The 18,295-nt window shown below is 40.0% G+C and overlaps 1 protein-coding gene across 3 annotated transcripts; it reads right to left on the minus strand.

The window, feature by feature from the left end:
• Positions 1–94: 94 nt before the first annotated feature.
• On the minus strand, positions 95–18,295 carry LOC138953888 (spermatogenesis-defective protein 39 homolog). 3 transcript variants are annotated; one of them, XM_070325865.1, is made up of 19 exons: positions 18,155–18,295; positions 17,516–17,581; positions 16,959–17,079; positions 15,669–15,839; positions 13,969–14,064; positions 13,050–13,135; positions 10,253–10,321; positions 9,186–9,278; positions 7,704–7,840; positions 7,270–7,297; positions 6,020–6,093; positions 5,393–5,483; positions 4,855–4,989; positions 3,666–3,707; positions 3,011–3,100; positions 2,513–2,599; positions 1,984–2,073; positions 1,466–1,567; positions 95–1,003 (listed from the first exon to the last, which is right to left on the minus strand). In XM_070325865.1, exons 1-19 carry the CDS (start codon positions 18,155–18,157, stop codon positions 986–988), a joined length of 1,599 nt encoding a protein of 532 aa, XP_070181966.1. In that variant the 5' UTR covers positions 18,158–18,295; the 3' UTR covers positions 95–985. The 3 variants fall into 3 exon arrangements, with proteins under 3 accessions (XP_070181966.1, XP_070181965.1, XP_070181967.1); XM_070325864.1 differs by having other exon boundaries at positions 15,669–15,845; XM_070325866.1 differs by lacking the exon at positions 15,669–15,839.

Consider the following 18,295-nt stretch of genomic DNA (forward strand, 5'->3'; position numbering starts at 1 on the left):
GAAGTACAAACATGTGTTACATACACACATTTATTTACACACACACACACACACACACACACTTATATACTGAAGAAATGAACCCCTTCATTGGTCCAGGTTCACAATGTGTAATTTTTCAATATTTCATATCAAAGGTGAAAAATATTTGGCAAAGTTGAGGTTACATTAATTCGTGCCATTTGATTCTTGACAGGAGGGAGAGGTTTAAACAGCATCTATACACATCAAGATTTGGGTGCTGAATTTTCAAGCATTCCTGGCAACATACTCTTAAAAGAGAGGGAACATAAACTAACGCAGTTCTGTGTGAATATTAAGAGAACAGATGCAGGAAGATATTTGAACCAAAACAGCACTGTTATACACATGTTATTATGGAATGATTTTCAGCACATGATTTCATGATGCACAGTTCACATTTGCCTTGACCTCCGTGATCACTCCCAACTTCTCTCCCTTTTTAAATGTCACAATGAACCCACTAAGTCAGCTGACAAGCATGTGCAGGCACACATCAGATACACGGAACAAGCAAAGCATAATAAAAACAGATCTGCACAGCATCATTGGTAAAAACTTGTAAGCCGTTTTATACATTTCCTAACAATCATTAACTAGTATTAGTAACAGTAACAGATATGCAACGAAATGCACTCCAGCAAATAACATACCCACGAACACACACACACACACACACACATGCAGACAATGCATACAGAATGTGCACATACCCTAACATATGCATGTTCTCTCACATCGTGGCACGTACACAGAAACACACACACACACCAATACATATATAAGTATGTACCCTCTCAACCAGGCAAGTTCCCCCCCCCCTCCCCCCCCATACACACACACTGGATGCGCTCCTGTAAGTTTTTCTTTCGTTCCTATGCTGTAAGTGTTGATATGTTTGCCATTATGTCAGCAGCCTGTCTCTGGCTGCTAAGTGCACATCACAGAGTCCTCCATGTCTGTTTCACTTCCATCGAATTGCCTGAAACAACAACATAATATCTTCTGTCCTGAACTGTGCAATATGCTATGGAACCCTCCTTTCAAGATGCTCCTGTATCCTGATAGTAAATTGCAAGCGTTTCCCCAAATTTCTGCTACCGGATGAACAACACATCTTAAAAATATTGCCCTTAAAACACACACACACTCATGAATTGTTGTGTGAAAATCTTCTGGACATGCATGAACACAAAATTCGTAGAAAATCTTGTTGATTTTGATGAGTAAAATGTCAAGTTAGTATGTGAAACACACATATCAGACGAGGAGATCTTATGAAAGGCCGCAAGGTCTATGCTGTATCCCATTCCTATTACTACTGCCAGAACTATACCACAGAGGGAAACTTCCTTGCTCCTAACAAACAACATAGCACAAATTCATACATTGATAGTTGCATAGAAGGCAGCCTTTTGCTCTGAACAACGACAATTCTACTGACCTCATCCCTGAGTACTCGTCTTGCGTACTCCGCCTCGATAGTAGCGCTATATTTCCGTGCAAACTCTTCCACTCCTGCCCTGTCTTTCTGCTTCACCAGCGTCTGCAAGCATAACATATGTGTGATTAGATGTTGACTAGTAGTAGATGGAAGGCATTGTTGCAGTGAAGTGAGCAAAGGTGGTAGGGTAGGTTGCTGGTAAATTGCTGTTGATGTGTGAGTTAGTGGGTTTGTGTGGGTTTGTGTGTGTGTGTGTGTGTGTGTATGAGTGTGTATGAGTGTGTATGTTAGTGTGAGTGTGTGTGTTAGTGTGTGTGTTTTAGTGTGTGTTAGTGTTAAAGTGTGTGTGTGTGTATGAGTGTGTATGTTAGTGGGTGTGTGTGTGTTTTAGTGTTATAGTGTGTGTGTGTTAGTGTTATAGTGTGTGTGTGTTAGTGTTATAGTGTGTGTGTGTGTTTGTTTGTAGTATTGTGTATGATAGGCATGAGTAAGTGCTCAGTGAATCAGTGTAAGCTCACCTCAATCATCGCTTTCTTGCAGTCTGTCTTTTTGGCCAAAGTTAACCGTGTGTCGAGGTCTTCCACCAGCTCTAAGTACTTGGCCAAAATCTGTCACAAAAAAACCCATAAGAAGTAATGCAACTAGGATTTATTTTATTTTGGGTTTTAAAGTTTTGGCAATTTTCAGAAGTTGCAGTAAGTACCTGTTGTCACCTGTTCCACAAAGTGAAGAAGTCTGCCAATTCTGCGGAAATAATGTCAAAGTTATTTACAATTTCCGAGAAGTTTCGCCACCTACCAAATGACATCCCTGTATGAGTCAACATACTTTATTCATGCACTCCAATTTTTGGAGTGGTGCATCTGAATCTTAATTCTTTAAGTATACTTAACAAAAATGAACACTCTGTAAAAACACAATTAATAGATATTCAAACAAACAAAATTATAGATGATCTTGTAGATGATAAAATGAAGTGCTACATAAGCAATAAAAAAAATACAAATTTTTTTTAAAATGCAGGCTCCATTGATGATCATTACTTACATCATGCGGTGCCTGGAACCTGTGAAGTATGTCGACCACTTTGCCGAACCCTATGGCTGCCTTCAGCTTCTTCCCTCCAAACCAGCCCTGGAAAAAAACCAGAAGAGAGAATAATCATGCAGAAACAGAATGGCCTTATATTGTTATTTTCATGCGAGATAATCTTGCTTCACTTGGAAATCACAGAGTACTTCTTTTACCCAGTTTAATAAACCATGTTAATCTGCCAACTTGTTTGCAAATCACTGGAATTAATACAGATGAAATCAAGTCACAGTTTACCATTCCCCCCCCCCCCCCCCCCCCCCCCTCCCTACCCCCTTTCCTTAACCCTAGCTCCACCCCAAATGGCGTCATTACATATACATAGCAACATAAAGAAAGCTGATACCACCTCATTATAAAATGTTTGCAGTGTGTTGCTTTTTTGTGTGGAGAAAAGACTTACAGACAAGAGCAACGAGAGTACACATGTACTTTTCTTTAATCTTACAGTACCTTTGCTGTCAAAAGCTGTTCTATATCCGTCCAGCCCTTTGCTTTTGCTCGTGCGCTCACTGCCGTCCACACAAACTGTCGCTCTGGTAACTGGGTGGGAAAAAAAGTCATGTTTTAAGAGTATGCTTAAAATGTACTAATATACACAATAGAAAACGCAATTAAGGACTCAATGATTACATTCTTACATACAATAACAGAGATTCAATTCTTTGCAAACTATTTGGTGATACATTTTTGTTCACACCATTTTTGTTTTCCGACATTTCTATGCGCATCCCGTTTCATTTTGTTTATTTGTCTAATAACATTTGATGCAATCATGCAACCACTTTGTTTCTTTGTTTGTTTGCTTAACGCCCAGCCGACCACGAAGGGCCATATCAGGGCGGTGCTGCTTTGACATATAACGTGCGCCACACACAAGACAGAAGTCGCAGCACAGGCTTCATGTCTCACCCAGTCACATTATTCTGACACCGGACCAACCAGTCCTAGCACTAACCCCATAATGCCAGACGCCAGGCGGAGCAGCCACTAGATTGCCAATTTTAAAGTCTTAGGTATGACCCGGCCGGGGTTCGAACCCACGACCTCCCGATCACGGGGCGGACGCCTTACCACTAGGCCACCGTGTCGGTATGTAACCACTCACCTCATGTCTTTTCTTTATGGATACAGGACTAGCAAAGCTGTTCTGAAACACACAAACAAAGCACATCTTTAAGCATTCTTAACTCAATGTAATGCACACTGTGTGAATGAAAACAGACCTGCAAGCCTCGTTACGGATGCAGCAGTACCCCCTTTTAAGACAACAAAACCTGTGAAAATCCGGGTCTTAGAAGCAAAGGAGTCTTAAGATGGGCTCAATTTTGCTGAGGTTATGAACAGAAAATCTCTGACACCAAGGTCTTAAAAAGGGGGGTTCCACTGTAAACCATAAATGACTGTTGTCTTCTTTAGGTGCCAATCCTGCTGATAATGCTGCGTCGCTCACAAGAAATAACGGTTTCAGGTGTGACGAAAACAAGAGCAGGGCCTGAGTACGGTGATAAATACAAGACTTATTTTACAACCATTTGAAAAATACATACATCCCCACATGGCTGCCCGCACAACGAAATCGTTTTTCTCGTGTTTTGAACTTGCCAGTGTTACAGCACAGAGCAGAGTCCGTCTCGCACTTTGCTTTGTGTACATCACGTGGCCACCCAAACACCCGCACAACGCAACATTTTCACGAGAAAAACACGTTTATTTGTTTGCTTTGTCTGTATTACACATTTCTATTTACATTTACCACTGACACACCAAATTGTATACTTTAGTTTGCAAGTGAATCGTTATCATACAAAATAACGTTATCACGAGACGAACAGAGATCTCAGAGATCGTCTGCTTCTCAACTGTTTCGCGCAAATCGTGTAATATCTATTTTGGCGGAAACCTCCCGAAGAAATGCAATGTCAACGTCTTCCACCTGCAACATAGTCGTGCTTATTTGGAATGTGACGTCCTGTTCTTCGTCAGTCACACCTATCTCAAAAACTAAGCGTCGTACAGAACCAGCGCCCTTCCATTATTATATATACAAGAATGCGAACCCTTGTAATTATTTGACATATAAATCCCATCAAAATTGAAATCAAAGACGCCAAGTAAAAAAAAAAGAAATTTTTTTTGCATACTAAGTGAAAAAGATAACTGAAAGACAAAAAGCATACAAAGGAGAGATAAAATTAAATGAAGCAAACAGTGTCAAAAAAGCTTTTCTCCAGATCAAGAGTTTATCAAAGGGTAGCAAGCAAACATCACCTGAAGAGTAAAACTCCACTGATTACCTCCTGTAAATGGTAGTGATAAAGACAACAGTAGAAGAGCGTCGTTGTCACTGGCATATTTACAAGGGCAAACCGTCGTGGAAAATCCAAGAAAACTTTCGTTCTGCCTTCTGCTTCTAGGCGAGCATCAGAGTCCTGTAATCAGATTGTTAAAGGCTTGAGTAGACAATAAATTAAGGGCTGTTTGGCAGTGGGAATGACATCTCAATTCTACACTATTGAAGTACATGCATTGATCTGGTATCAATCAACACTGCCCAACGGCCCTAACAAGATTGATTAAAGATTAACAAAACGCGAGACGCTACAACTGATGGGGATTAAAAACCCTGTAAGTTCACAAAGTCCCCATTCTGTCTGTGGTTGAACATGCATAGGCGCCACGGACGGATAGGTGTTACCTGGTAATTCTATAGGCTGTAGATAGGCCACAGTGGCCACCAGTTTATTTACAATTGGTCAACTGTTCTTATCTATCAAATATGTATTTTTGCTTGTTTCGTTGTTATCTCTGGGTTAAAAAAAGATCGCATCTGACCTCAATAGGACGCTGTCTCTCCAGAAGGTCTATGTGTTCTCTGATCAAGGAGGCATCCCCCGCCAGCGAAGGCTCTGCCTCAAAATGGGCTCTGCAGACATTCAACAACAAAAAATTAAATATCTATACCTATCAATTGTACAAGAGTCCTGTTCCATATTACCATTGGCACTGCTTTTTTTCACCCCCCACTCCTTATCCCCCCCTCCCTCCTGCCCCCACTCTACCCCTCCCCCCTCTCCTAAGTAATCCCATACATACATCTTCCTGTTTTCTTTTGTTTCATTTTGCCTTCCCTATAAAGCTGATTCCAGTGAAAAATCTGTCAGCGAACTGAACTGACCTTTCAGTAACAACTCTCAACATTGACATTGTTCTTTTCTTTCAGCAGTGCACAGTTCCATTCAAAATGAACTCTCCACAAATGACTTTCGTTGTTAAATTACTTACAAGAAGAAGACAATCAAAAACATTTTGGCATGAAGAGACCACTCCAGGCATTTAGTGCCTTGCCTTCACTTTTTTGTTCAAGCAACTGCTTCTGCTTGAGTGGTATTATGTAGGGAAGATTATCTTGCTTTTAACACTTTACTGACACAAGGTACAAAGATTGGACTTGGCACTAACCTCAAACAAGCTTTGAGCGAGGACACTTTTGTATTGATGTCCCCAGTGCTGCAAGCCAGTCTGTACTTGACAATCTGAAAACACAGAGATAAGACTGATCAACAAATCTTAAAACATATTTTTAGTTAATGAATAAAATGACATATTTATAGCAGAGAAAAGTATTGAACATACATGGAGTCCAGCTATAACGAACCTGGGTATAACGAAATCCCGCTTTTAACGAACTGCCATTGATTTCCCGGCAGACAGCCTTCTATTTCTTACTTGTTACTTTCCGCCTACAACGAACCTTTTGAACTCATTTGCATAACGAACCCCTCTTATAACAAACACGTTTTCATCGCCCCAGAGCCGTTTTGTCTCTAAAAGTCACAAGGCTACAACGAACTGATGTCAATAATTGTCTCCAAAGACAAAAATACACAAAAATACACAAACACAAGTGCACATCGCGTGATGAGCGAACTCTGAACAAACAGCGGGAGGTGCACGGAACAGCCACCGCCGCTGTGTTTTCACTATTCCAATCAGCTGCTAAGCTATGACTGTGCTCTAAAAAGTCACAAGGCTACAAGTTCATTGTGATAGCTGGGTGGCCTTGTTTATAGACACTGACCTTCTTCCCAGGGGTCATTGACCCAGTTTTAGCTATGAGAGGTGGTTCCCCTTTCATATGAGAGAGGAAACACTTCCTGCACCCGGGTCAGTGACCGAGTTTAACCTATGGGGAGTTTAACCTATGGGGCGGTCTCTTTGATGTCTTGAGAGGAAACTTGGCCAGGGTAGTACATGCACCAGAACTGGTGGACACCATGAAATCGGAGATTGATCAGAATGTACATGTACATGTATGCTTTTACACGACTTTTTAAATTTTACTTCTAAAATTGTGACAGTAAAGTGAACATTTGAACTATGCCTCTATGGATTATATTATGAAGCTGTTGAAAACATGCAAAGATTGTACTCTCCAAGGAAAGATCGATGGGACGATCATTTGAAGGTGAGTGGGAAAACTTGTCTTAAGGCCATTTAGGGTTGAAAACTCTACAGCGAATTACTGATATAACGAACTAAAATGTACCTCCCTTGAGATTCGTTGTACCCGGACTCCACTGTACATGGTTCAACAATCAGGCTTGGACTCCAAATCTCAAGGCTACTATCTTCTTTTGACAAATAAATAATGCCATATTTTAATTCATGCAAGCCGCAGCGCAGAAAAAAGTTAAAATGGTTATACTCACCGCTGCCTCCTCACTTCTTCCCAGCATCCTGCAACAATAACATTTTAAAAACATTCAATTCACACTGCCTGGTTTATACCACTATTGTTTTTTTGTTTTCTTCTATAGTTCTGTGTAGACTGAACAAGGCAAAACTAACTTAAACGTACATTTTGAAATTAGTCCATATTCAAACTATTTATACCTTAGCTTTACATTTGATGTACGGACACCTGGCCTACCATACCCACCAATAATCAGCTTGAACCGTCAAACTCCAATGTTCTTGTATGAAAGGGTAAAATAAATAAGTACTCATTCACTTACATTCAAAAGAGGCTACTCGGAAGACTATCTTTCCATCCAAAATAACCACATTTAAAAACAAAACACTAAATCAAAACTAGTAATCTGGTTTACAAAACCAAAAACAAGAACTTTCAGCAAAAACTCACGATAATGTGTCAATCAGTTCAGCATGTTCAAAATGACCTCTCAAGTAGGCCAGATAGTGATTAGCAGCCACTGGTCGCAGCATCAACTCTTGCTGGAAGGTGGCACGTTTCACCGTCTTTTTTAGATGAAGCACAGCCTAGTGGGTTGAAGAGAAACACATCATGTTTTTGTTTTTTATCAACATGAAACATTGCCTGAAATGGGCCTTTTTACATGCAATTCAAAGCCCATTTGTATTCTAAATGATTGTTCAACAATTTATTTGTTTTCCGGCTAGCTTTATTAGGACAGAATATTTTGACAAAGGTAAAAAAAAAACAACAGCAAATAAGCAGGCAAACAAACATAAAACCCACAAAGAAAAGAGAACAAAAACAGAAACAACCACTCACAAATGCTCGGGGTCTTTCGAATAAAAAACAAAACAAAACAATAGTTGCTACTTAAAACCTTGAAGTTGGTGTACCCTGCAATTCTTTTCATTTCATTTCATACTTAAAGGTTCGAATTTCTGGATTAGATTGCTTTTTGCCTGTGTGTCTGGCAGAATGATCGAGGACATAAAGTTGATCTGTAACACTGGCATGCATTCGAACCAGTTTGTTTGTTCGTTCATGGGCTGAAACTCCCACGGCTTTTACGTGTATGACCGTTTTTACCCCGCCATTTAGGCAGCCATACGCCGCTTTCAATCAATCAATCAATCAATCAATGACGCTTATATCGCGCATATTCCGTGGGTACAGTTCTAGGCGCTCTGCAGTGATGCCGTGTGAGATGAAATTTTATACGGCCAGTAGATTGCAGCCATTTCGGCGCATATTTACCTTTCACGGCCTATTATTCCAAGTCACACGGGTATAGGTAGACAATTATTAACTGTGCCTAAGCAATTTTGCCAGGAAAGACCCTTTTGTCAATCGTGGGATCTTTAACGTGCACACCCAATGTAGTGTACACGGGGGGAGGGTTCGGACACCGAAGAGAGTCTGCACACAAAGTTGACTCTGAAATAAATTTCCGCCGAACCTGGGATCGAACTCACGCTGACAGCGGCCAACTGAATACAAATCCAGCGCGCTACCAACTGAGCTATATCCCCGCCCATGCGGCAGAATGGGAGGAAGCATGCTGGGTATTTTCGTGTTTCTATAACCCACCGAACTCTGACATGGATTACAGGATCTTTTTCGTGCGCACTTGGTCTTGTGCTTGCGTGTACACACGGGGGTGTTCGGACACCGAGGAGAGTCTGCACACAAAGTTGACTCTGAGAAATAAATCTCTCGCCGAACGTGGGGACGAACTCACGCTGACAGCGGCCAACTGGATACAAATCCAGCGCGCTACCGACTGAGCTACATGCCCGCCCTATTCGAACCAGTGACTCGAAGAACACAAATCCAGTGCTCTACCAACTGAGCTACCAAACCCAACAAGTTTCTGTCACAATAACAACAAATCATTGAGGTGTAACTCACAGCAGTGATGGCGTTGCCGTCCATTAAGGTCACAGCCTTATCCAGTAGAGACAACTTGTCTTCAAGTGCTCGGTAATTCTCCAAGGAGTAGGGCTGAAAGCGACACACAACAATCATTGAAAACGGCATTCTTGTGCTACATGACTGTAGAAGCAGAAAATGTCTGTAGGATCAAGCATTTATTTACTTCTTTTTTTTATTGACATTTTCTGCTTTGAGAAATTCTTCACAAATCCCCCACTCCCACCCCACTAAGAAAAATACACACACACCAAAAAGATAAAAAAAGAAACCAATACAAAAAGGTAACACAGTATGTGTCATGCATTAATGACACTTTTTTTCATTGTTGATTTAAAGTAACAGTACTTTGGTTTTGTAATGCCCACAATTAAACCTTTATTAACATTAAAATTTCCTTTTTTGCTGTTATGAATACACTCAAATACAGTGATACAGTGGGACCCCCCCCCCCTTTTTTTAAGAACTCCCAACAAGGACAAAAAACCAGGTCTTAAAACAGAGAGTGTCTTAAAATGGAGGTACATTAAGGATAAGGATAAGATTTCATGTAGTCCTGTGAGGTTACCCTCATGGAAATTCGGGCTGCTTTCTCCCTGGGGAAAGCGAGCTGCCATACAGTATACGGCGCTACCCATATTTTTTAAAATTTTTCCTGCATGCGTGTATTCATGTTTCCAAGCCCAGAGACTAAATTCCCTGTGAACTTGGGTTCTTTATCGTGCGCATGCGTGCACACGGGGATGTTCGGCCACCGAGGAGAGTCTGCACAAAGTTGACTCGGGGAAATAAATCCCTCGCCGAACGTGAGGATCAAACCCACGCCGATAGCGACAACTGGTTTTGAAGCCAGCGTCGCTACCGACTGAGCTATTTCCCTGCCCGTATTTATAGAGGCTATGAACACAAAGTCTGAAAAGGCAAGCTTTTAAAAGGGGGGTAAGTCACGGGATCTTAAAGGGGGTGTTCCACTGTGCACTCTAATACACATCAAATCCAGAGTAAATCCAGTATTTTCCGTTGTGTCGCTGTCCATATAATCTCACCTCTCCTTTCATGATCCGTCGCAATGTCAGGTCCACAGGCATTTTGGTCCATCGCTCCTTCCTTGCCGCCTGTAACAAAAGACCATCAGTTGATACATGTACTTAATGAGTAATGTATTTCACAACTAGGAATTCCAGGAATGTAGCTATGGATTCATTTTCCTCTGCAAAATTGCCCAAGTGGCCATGAAAATTGTGGCAATTTGTTTTAAGGTTTAGACAATCCTTGACTTCACTACCCCCCACTTTATATATGCTGAAGTGACTTGTATTTTAAACAATTTGTGATGGTTTGCAAACTGCCGACGCTAAATTACATCCCTAAATTCTATCTCCTCAACTGTTTTGTGAAAATAACACATATTTAATGAAAAGAAAGTTAAAGTATGCCCCCCCCCCCCTTCAATGCAACAACAGCAACAACAACCAAGATATGATTAGACTTTTTACGGGACACATCCTTACTTCACTACATCACACATCAATCATATTACACACAAAAAACCAAGACAGGTTGTTATAGGAACATTTCATCACAGACAAAACAAAATATAACATACACTAGTACAGTAAAACCTGCATCTAGCGGACCCTTATTTCGGCGGACACCTTTGCATAACGAACAATTCAAGTGAGGACGGATGTATTTTACACTCAAAAACACCTTAAAATAGCGAACAGCTCAAAGGCGCGGACGCGGACATTGGGTTCGTTACTTGTCAACAACGGACAAACCCTTGAAGCAGACAGCTTTTAGCAGACGCTTGTCAGGCCATCTTGGTTCTGCAAATACAATCTCGCTGGCGATGTGAACGCGCGAGAAGCCTATTTTGTAAACCAATGACAGCACTTGAAAGAAGTTGATTTTTTGATGGTGCACGCTCATTGGTCGATGCCGTGAACTCACAAACATTTGCATTTCGGGTTTCTACTTTCTGTACTGTGATGCATCTCCGTCTCATCCTTCGTCTTCGTCTCATCATGCCAAAACGAACATTTTTGACTTTAGAAGAGAGAGTCGATGTCATAAAGAAATTGGACAAGGGGCTGTCCGTTCGAAAAGTTGCTGAATTGCGGAAAAACTCAAATTTCCAACATAAAAGCTGATCGAACACAAATTCTCAGTCAGTGGGAATCCGGTGCCAGATCGACGGCAAAATATGTTGAGAGAAGAAAAACAACCTATGATGAGTTGAACGAAGAACTCTTCGAGTGGTTTTCAACAGCTCGATAAAAGAATCTTCCCGTGAATGGCCCATTGCTTCAGGTCGTAAGAAACTGATTGCACCTCTCTCTCTCTCTCTGTCGCTGGCTCGTTCTCTCTCTCTCTGACTTTTTCCGCAAACCCCAGTGATAAACTTACTGATTGTGGTTTTGTACATACATGTTGCAGACTATCCTTGAACTTTTTCTCTTTGTCACTTTCTGTATGACTAATGCACAGTTTGGAATTTTTATTAACAATTGTTTTTCTGAACATCAAGTTTTGGTTTTCATTTTTACATTTAGTCAAGTTTTGACTAAATGTTTTAACATAGAGGGGGAATCGAGACGAGGGTCGTGGTGTATGTGCGTGTGTGTGTGTGTGTGTCTGTCTGTGTGTGTGTGTAGAGCGATTCAGACTAAACTACTGGACCGATCTTTATGAAATTTGACATGCGAGTTCCTGGGAATGATATCCCCGGACGTTTTTTTCTTTTTTTCGATAAATACCTTTGATGACGTCATATCCGGCTTTTTGTAAAAGTTGAGGCGGCACTGTCACACCCTCATTTTTCAATCAAATTGATTGAAATTTTGGCCAAGCAATCTTCGACGAAGGCCGGACTTCGGTATTGCATTTCAGCTTGGTGGCTTAAAAATTAATTAATGACTTTGGTCATTAAAAATTTGAAAATTGTAAAAAAAACTATTTTTTTTTTAAACGATCCAAATTTACATTCATCTTATTCTTCATCATTTTCTGATTCCAAAAACATATAAATATGTTATATTCGGATTAAAAACAAGCTCTGAAAATTAAAAATATAAAAATTATTATTAAAATAAAATTTCCAAAATCGATTTAAAAACAATTTCATCTTATTCCTTGTGGGTTCCTGATTCCAAAAACATATAGATGTGATATGTTTGGATTAAAAACACGCTCAGAAAGTTAAAAAGAATAGAGATAAAGAAAAGCGTGCTATCCTTCTCAGCGCAACTACTACCCCGCTCTTCTTGTCAATTTCACTGCCTTTGCATCGAGCGGTGGACTGACGATGCTACGAGTATACGCTCTTGCTGTAAAAATGCAGTGAGTTCAGTTTCATTCTGTTAGTTCGACAGCTTGACTAAATGTTGTAATTTCGCCTTACGCGACTTGTTATTACATGTAATGAACGAAAATGAAAGAACTAAACATGCATAGACACTCTATTTACATTTATATATAAACATGCACACATACATACAATAAAACTACACGCACCACTAACAAACAATCATGTAATTCATTTGGCTGTTGGGTTTTTTTTTCTCCAAAAAATTGTTGGCGCATTCATATAAATAAGAAAGGACACCTTGCTACAAAGGACAGTGGCAAGGCTCCCCAAGAGCGTCCTTTGCTCGCAGGTTTTACTGTACATCAACCTCGTGAAGTGGACGGACAAACAAACACTCACGACTATCAATAAAAACAAAACTTTAGTTTAAGTGATACATTAGTGTTGTCTCTTCGATATCAAGATAGCGAGAGTCCAACAACCATGAAATCACACAACAAAGACTCAGTTACGGTACACTGAACACAGCATACCAGAAGCTGTTTCCTGAGCTGTATGATTTCCTGCTGCATCTGGTCAACGTCCATGGAACCAAACTTTCTGCCCATCGTTCCCACAGCTGTAACACCATTCCATTCATTAGGAAAAAATGAATATCACCAACACCACAAGCATGTCATATATCTGCAATCGGGGCGGGGATGTAGCTCAGTCGGTAGCGCGCTGGATTTGTATCCAGTTGGCCGCTGTCAGCGTGAGTTCGTCCCCACGTTCGGCGAGAGATTTATTTCTCAGAGTCAACTTTGTGTGCAGACTCTCCTCGGTGTCCGAACACCCCCGTGTGTACACGCAAAGCACAAGACGAAGTGCGCACGAAAAAGATCCTGTAATCCATGTCAGAGTTCGGTGGGTTATAGAAACACGAAAATACCCAGCATGCTTCCTCCAAAAACGGCGTATGGTTGCCCAAATGGCGGGGTAAAAAACGGTCATACACCTAAAATTCCACTCGTGCAAAAAACACGAGTGTACGTGGGAGTTTCAGCCCACGAACGCAGAAGAAGAAGAAGAAGATATGTCTGCAATCAACATGTTAAGTCTTGGAATTGTCATGGAAGTTTTGGATCTGTTAGAGAGTACTATATTGATGTCAGTTTAGGACAGTTTCTTTATATTCTTTTTAAGACATATTTTTTAACTAACATAGTTAGTTAGTTAGCTGTTGCCTTTTGGGTCCAGCGGACCATTTAGGCCAAATCAGGACCCCTTTAACTAACATCTAAACCTCTAAGTCTGGAGAGGAAAACAATTAGAAAAGGTCATTTTTAACATACAATATCACTAATTACTGGCTTCACTACCATACAGTATTTTTTTTAACAAAACAAAACAACAACAAACCAAATAAGTCACACAGATGATTGAATGATAATAAAGCGAGTCAGTGTATACCTTCCTCGATGGTGAGACTGCTATTGGAGCCAGTGTTAGAACCCCTCAGCATGTTGACCTTGGGAAACTGCATGTCTCCCCCAGACTTTAGCGGGGCTGTGTAAAATTTATTTAATAGAATTACTCAGTACCATGTATAGTACGGGCAAAACACACACCATCTAAAGTCGGGGTCACACCCTAACATGCCCTTAATGGTTTTAAAGAGAGGGCGTTGAAACAACACTTATCATCATCGTATTCAGCATTTTTTGAAGCAGTTAACGACAGTACATATAGGATGATGTTTATAACAGTGGTACCTGCAATGCAAGACCCTTGTTTTCATTTTCATTTTCATTACTTTATTGTCCCATCGCTGGGAAATTCGGGTCGCTTCCTCCCAGTGGAAAGCTAGCAGCAACGGAGTCGCGCTACCCAGGTGTCTGCGTGTTTAGGTGTATTCAACCACCTGCACTTATGGCAGAATGATCAAGGTCTTTTACGTGCCATTGTGATGACACGGGGGTGGGACATGGCTTCCGTCTCTGGGTCTGCACATAAAGTTGACCCGTGTCCGTCCCGGCCCGAATTCGAACCTGCGACCTTCCGATCACAAGTCCAGTGCTCTACCAACTGAGCTACCGAGGACACCTGCCAATAAAGGGTAACCTGCGTCAATTATTTTGACCAAAATATTTAATATTTAAGAAGGCCACTTGCAACATGGGAATATTTTTGTCAGGTCCCAAGCGTGTCCTTTCATCGGAGGTACCATTGTGTACTGTCATAATTAATATTTCATGAATTTGAAAATTCTAAATTAAGACTTAACGAGACTTTAAATTTAAGTCGATAAATAACTTTCAGTCTTATAGATATGTGTGCTTCACATTATATATGTTTGCAATGATTGAAGCTATGTATGTTTCTTCTATAAATACATGTACTCTACACCACCAACAGTAAACAATGTGATTTAAACATGATTATAAAATTGGAGGTAAAAACATATAAAAAAAAACCACAATTTAAACAAAAGAACAATGTGGAATTTTAATATAAGATCAAAACAGTTAGAAATGAAGAAGAAATGATAATGAGTCATACAGGATTAATAACGAATGCATGCAATGCTTTTGTGTTTGAGAATAAGGTTCATTCATCCTTCATTTGAACCTGAATTTATTCCTGGAAACACATCAGAAAAGGTGAAATCTGTATTCACTTACATGCAATATACTGAGATAAACAAAGACAGACCAAAGTTGTACAATCTGATAATGCATGTGCATATAAAAAAGTCTTCATTAAAATAATCTCCTGATCTAAAGGTATAGATCAATATGTAAGTACAGTTACCACTATAAGCATTATGCTTGTTGTTGTTTACTCAATATGCGTTTTTTGTAAATAATGCACAAACGTTGAATAAAACAGTTTAAACCAAGTACAGTTATTAAGTAATATATTTTGTAAGGACGCTGCAGTTATATTATACTGATACTATAGTCTAACAATGCCAAAACACATCAGAATGATCAGAAAATATAAAAAGGAAAATTAGAAAACCAACACCCACTGCGCGAGTGCTGCACATCAACCTCTTTCATCACATTTTACATTATTTGCTCTTATTTACATTATACAAAATATGTTCAAAAAATTAAAATCCAAATGGAAACCAGATTCTGGAACAATGCCCATTTCTAGTTCCTTACCAATGGTCAGGCTTTGAGACCTTACATGTCCTGCCGCTTTCTGAAAACTTCCGAAGGAGTGCCTGGGTTCGGCTGCACTGGGATTTATGCGAAGGTTGGCAGGGGAGGGAACTGAGGAAGAGGCTGGTGTGGCAAGGGAAGATAAATCTGGCATAGTCTTGCTTGATGGGGCTGTTCCTTGGACAAGGATGAGGTGAGGAATGATAAAATCATGGGTAAAGCGTCATGAATGGTAATGAATTCTGGGTAAACAGAATGGAATGAAGTCATAAATAATAGAGTCATTAGCAAAGTGAAATAAATGACAATGATTTGAGCGAAACAAGTCAGAATAGATCATGTAGAGATGTTTTCTGGAAATGACTGTCGGGATTTATAAGCATTGTCGAAGAGTTGCTCCCCTTACCTTGTACAAACAGGAAACATGTGGAAATCAACGATAACAGCAAATAATGGACTCTGATGTGTATGTTATGCAGTGTCCGCTCGATATGACCCCATTTTCTTTTGTTTTTAACTCATCATACAGAGTTAAAAATAAATGTAAAGAATAAGCAATATTGTACAGTTACAAATTAATTCAATACTATTTTTCATACATACTGAGCATGAGAAGCATAAACATTGAAATGCAAAATACAGCCATGCAGAAAGAAAGGCTTACATTAATTAAGATCAGAACAATTAGTAAATGAAGTTATGGTGGTTTTTATAATTTAACACTTCCTTACTGTTCTGAAGTTTGAAAAAAAAAAAGTAAACACACTAATCTCAAGCAAGGCAAGTGCTGCAGCAGGATAAGAGTAAAGGAAATGATAATGCTTTTTTTTTAGACAAGCTTATGCCATGATCAAAAATAGGAGTCCTGTAGCTTATGATCTAAGAAAACATGATCAAATGTAACTCAAAATTATGTGCAGTTGGATAAGAGGTATCGTTTAATCTGTCATCAAGAGCAAACAAAAACAGTGGGGGTAGGGGGGAGGCGGGGGAAGAGAGAGAGAGAGAGAGAGAGAGAGAGAGAGAGAGAGAGAGAGAGAGAGAGAGAGAGGGGGGGGGGGGGGGAATGCTCATGCCTGTGTGTGTATCACTGTATGTGAACTTATTTTTGCATGCAGTTGCATGCTTGCATGTTCCTGAACCTGAATATGTTCCTTCAACATTTGCAAAACCCTATGTACTTACATCAAAAGGTAGGCACTTATTAGGCATGGTTTACAAAGCTCAGTAATAATGTGTGCAAAGGAAGATTTTTGTGCAAAGCAAACAACGCTCTCATGTTAAAGTCACCTGCAGAAAATTTCACACTGGTGGTACTGCTGCCAAGATCAAGGATTTCCATGTCATCATCCAAGTCGTCGTCATCAAATCTGGCTGATGTGATAATTTTCTTCGCCGCTTCCACAGAAACCTAAATTAAGGTAATTCAAGAGTGAAAAACAACAACAACAACAACAACAACAACAACAACAACAACAACAACAACAACAACAACAACAACAACAACAACAACAACAACACATAGCCAGGAACATTCTCTGACTAGACTCACCATCTGAAATATTCTGTGAACTGTCATGACAGATGTGGCTTTAATTCTCGAGATAGAATATTTCTTTGGATAAAAGCAAGTACCAGTCAAGGTCCATTCAAACTAGAGAAACTGAGAGATAAACACGGGAAATGGTATGTGAAATGACAATTCAAACCGCAGCTTCTAGTTTCTGAACAAACAAAGGCAGACTGAACCAATGGGATAAATAAAACACATCAAACTGATGCTGAATTTAACCATAACATTTTAAATTGTTAATTTCAAGTCAAGTTCTAATAATGCAGAGACTTACATCATCATCAAAGATGTTCTTTTTTCTGGTTCTGAAGTCACCAAAGCCTTCCCCATCATCTGCATCCTGCACAAATAGGGAATACACAATAAAAGACCGTTGGGTCAACATATTTGTGACTGTAACATAAATTTTTCAATAACAACGTTCCAACAACTTACCTTTCTTGTTTTTTTATTCTGAATTTTGGAACGTTAATTGGCAGTCTCTTTGTTTTTGGATACACAATAGATCATCAATCATATTTATAACAAACATACATGTGTGATTCACTCATTCAGTCCCTTTCGCCCAAAAGCTGGCAAAGAAAAACATGTGTGAAACATTCTTGAAAATTAAAACTACTACAATGGCATCATGCCCATTGATTTTTCTAGGCTAATGAATAGTACATGTAACTCCACATTACTAGTACCACATGAATGCACCCAGCGAAATTGTTGCATGTCTAAGCACAGGCGGAAGGTATCGTTCACTGGACCACCACTATCATAGTACGACTACTATGATAGTGGTGGTCCAGTGAACGATACCTTCCGCCTGTGGTCTAAGCTAAAAAGAAGACGTCGATAGTCCTTCCAAAGGCCGACCTACTGATGCAAGAAAAGAAGTCAAGTTTTCAAGCAGATTCCAGCTTACCATTGTCGCCAAAAGAAAAGGGGAAGCAGGAGTACGCCGACGGGCACCAGAAATTTGGCCTAGTTATAAAGACCACGGAAGGTATGCTGGAAACGCATAAGGAACAACTTTCACTTCCAAAGCCACTCCCCTACATGTTAA

This window comes from Littorina saxatilis, linkage group LG17, assembly GCF_037325665.1.
Source record: "Littorina saxatilis isolate snail1 linkage group LG17, US_GU_Lsax_2.0, whole genome shotgun sequence".
Taxonomy (NCBI): domain Eukaryota; kingdom Metazoa; phylum Mollusca; class Gastropoda; order Littorinimorpha; family Littorinidae; genus Littorina; species Littorina saxatilis.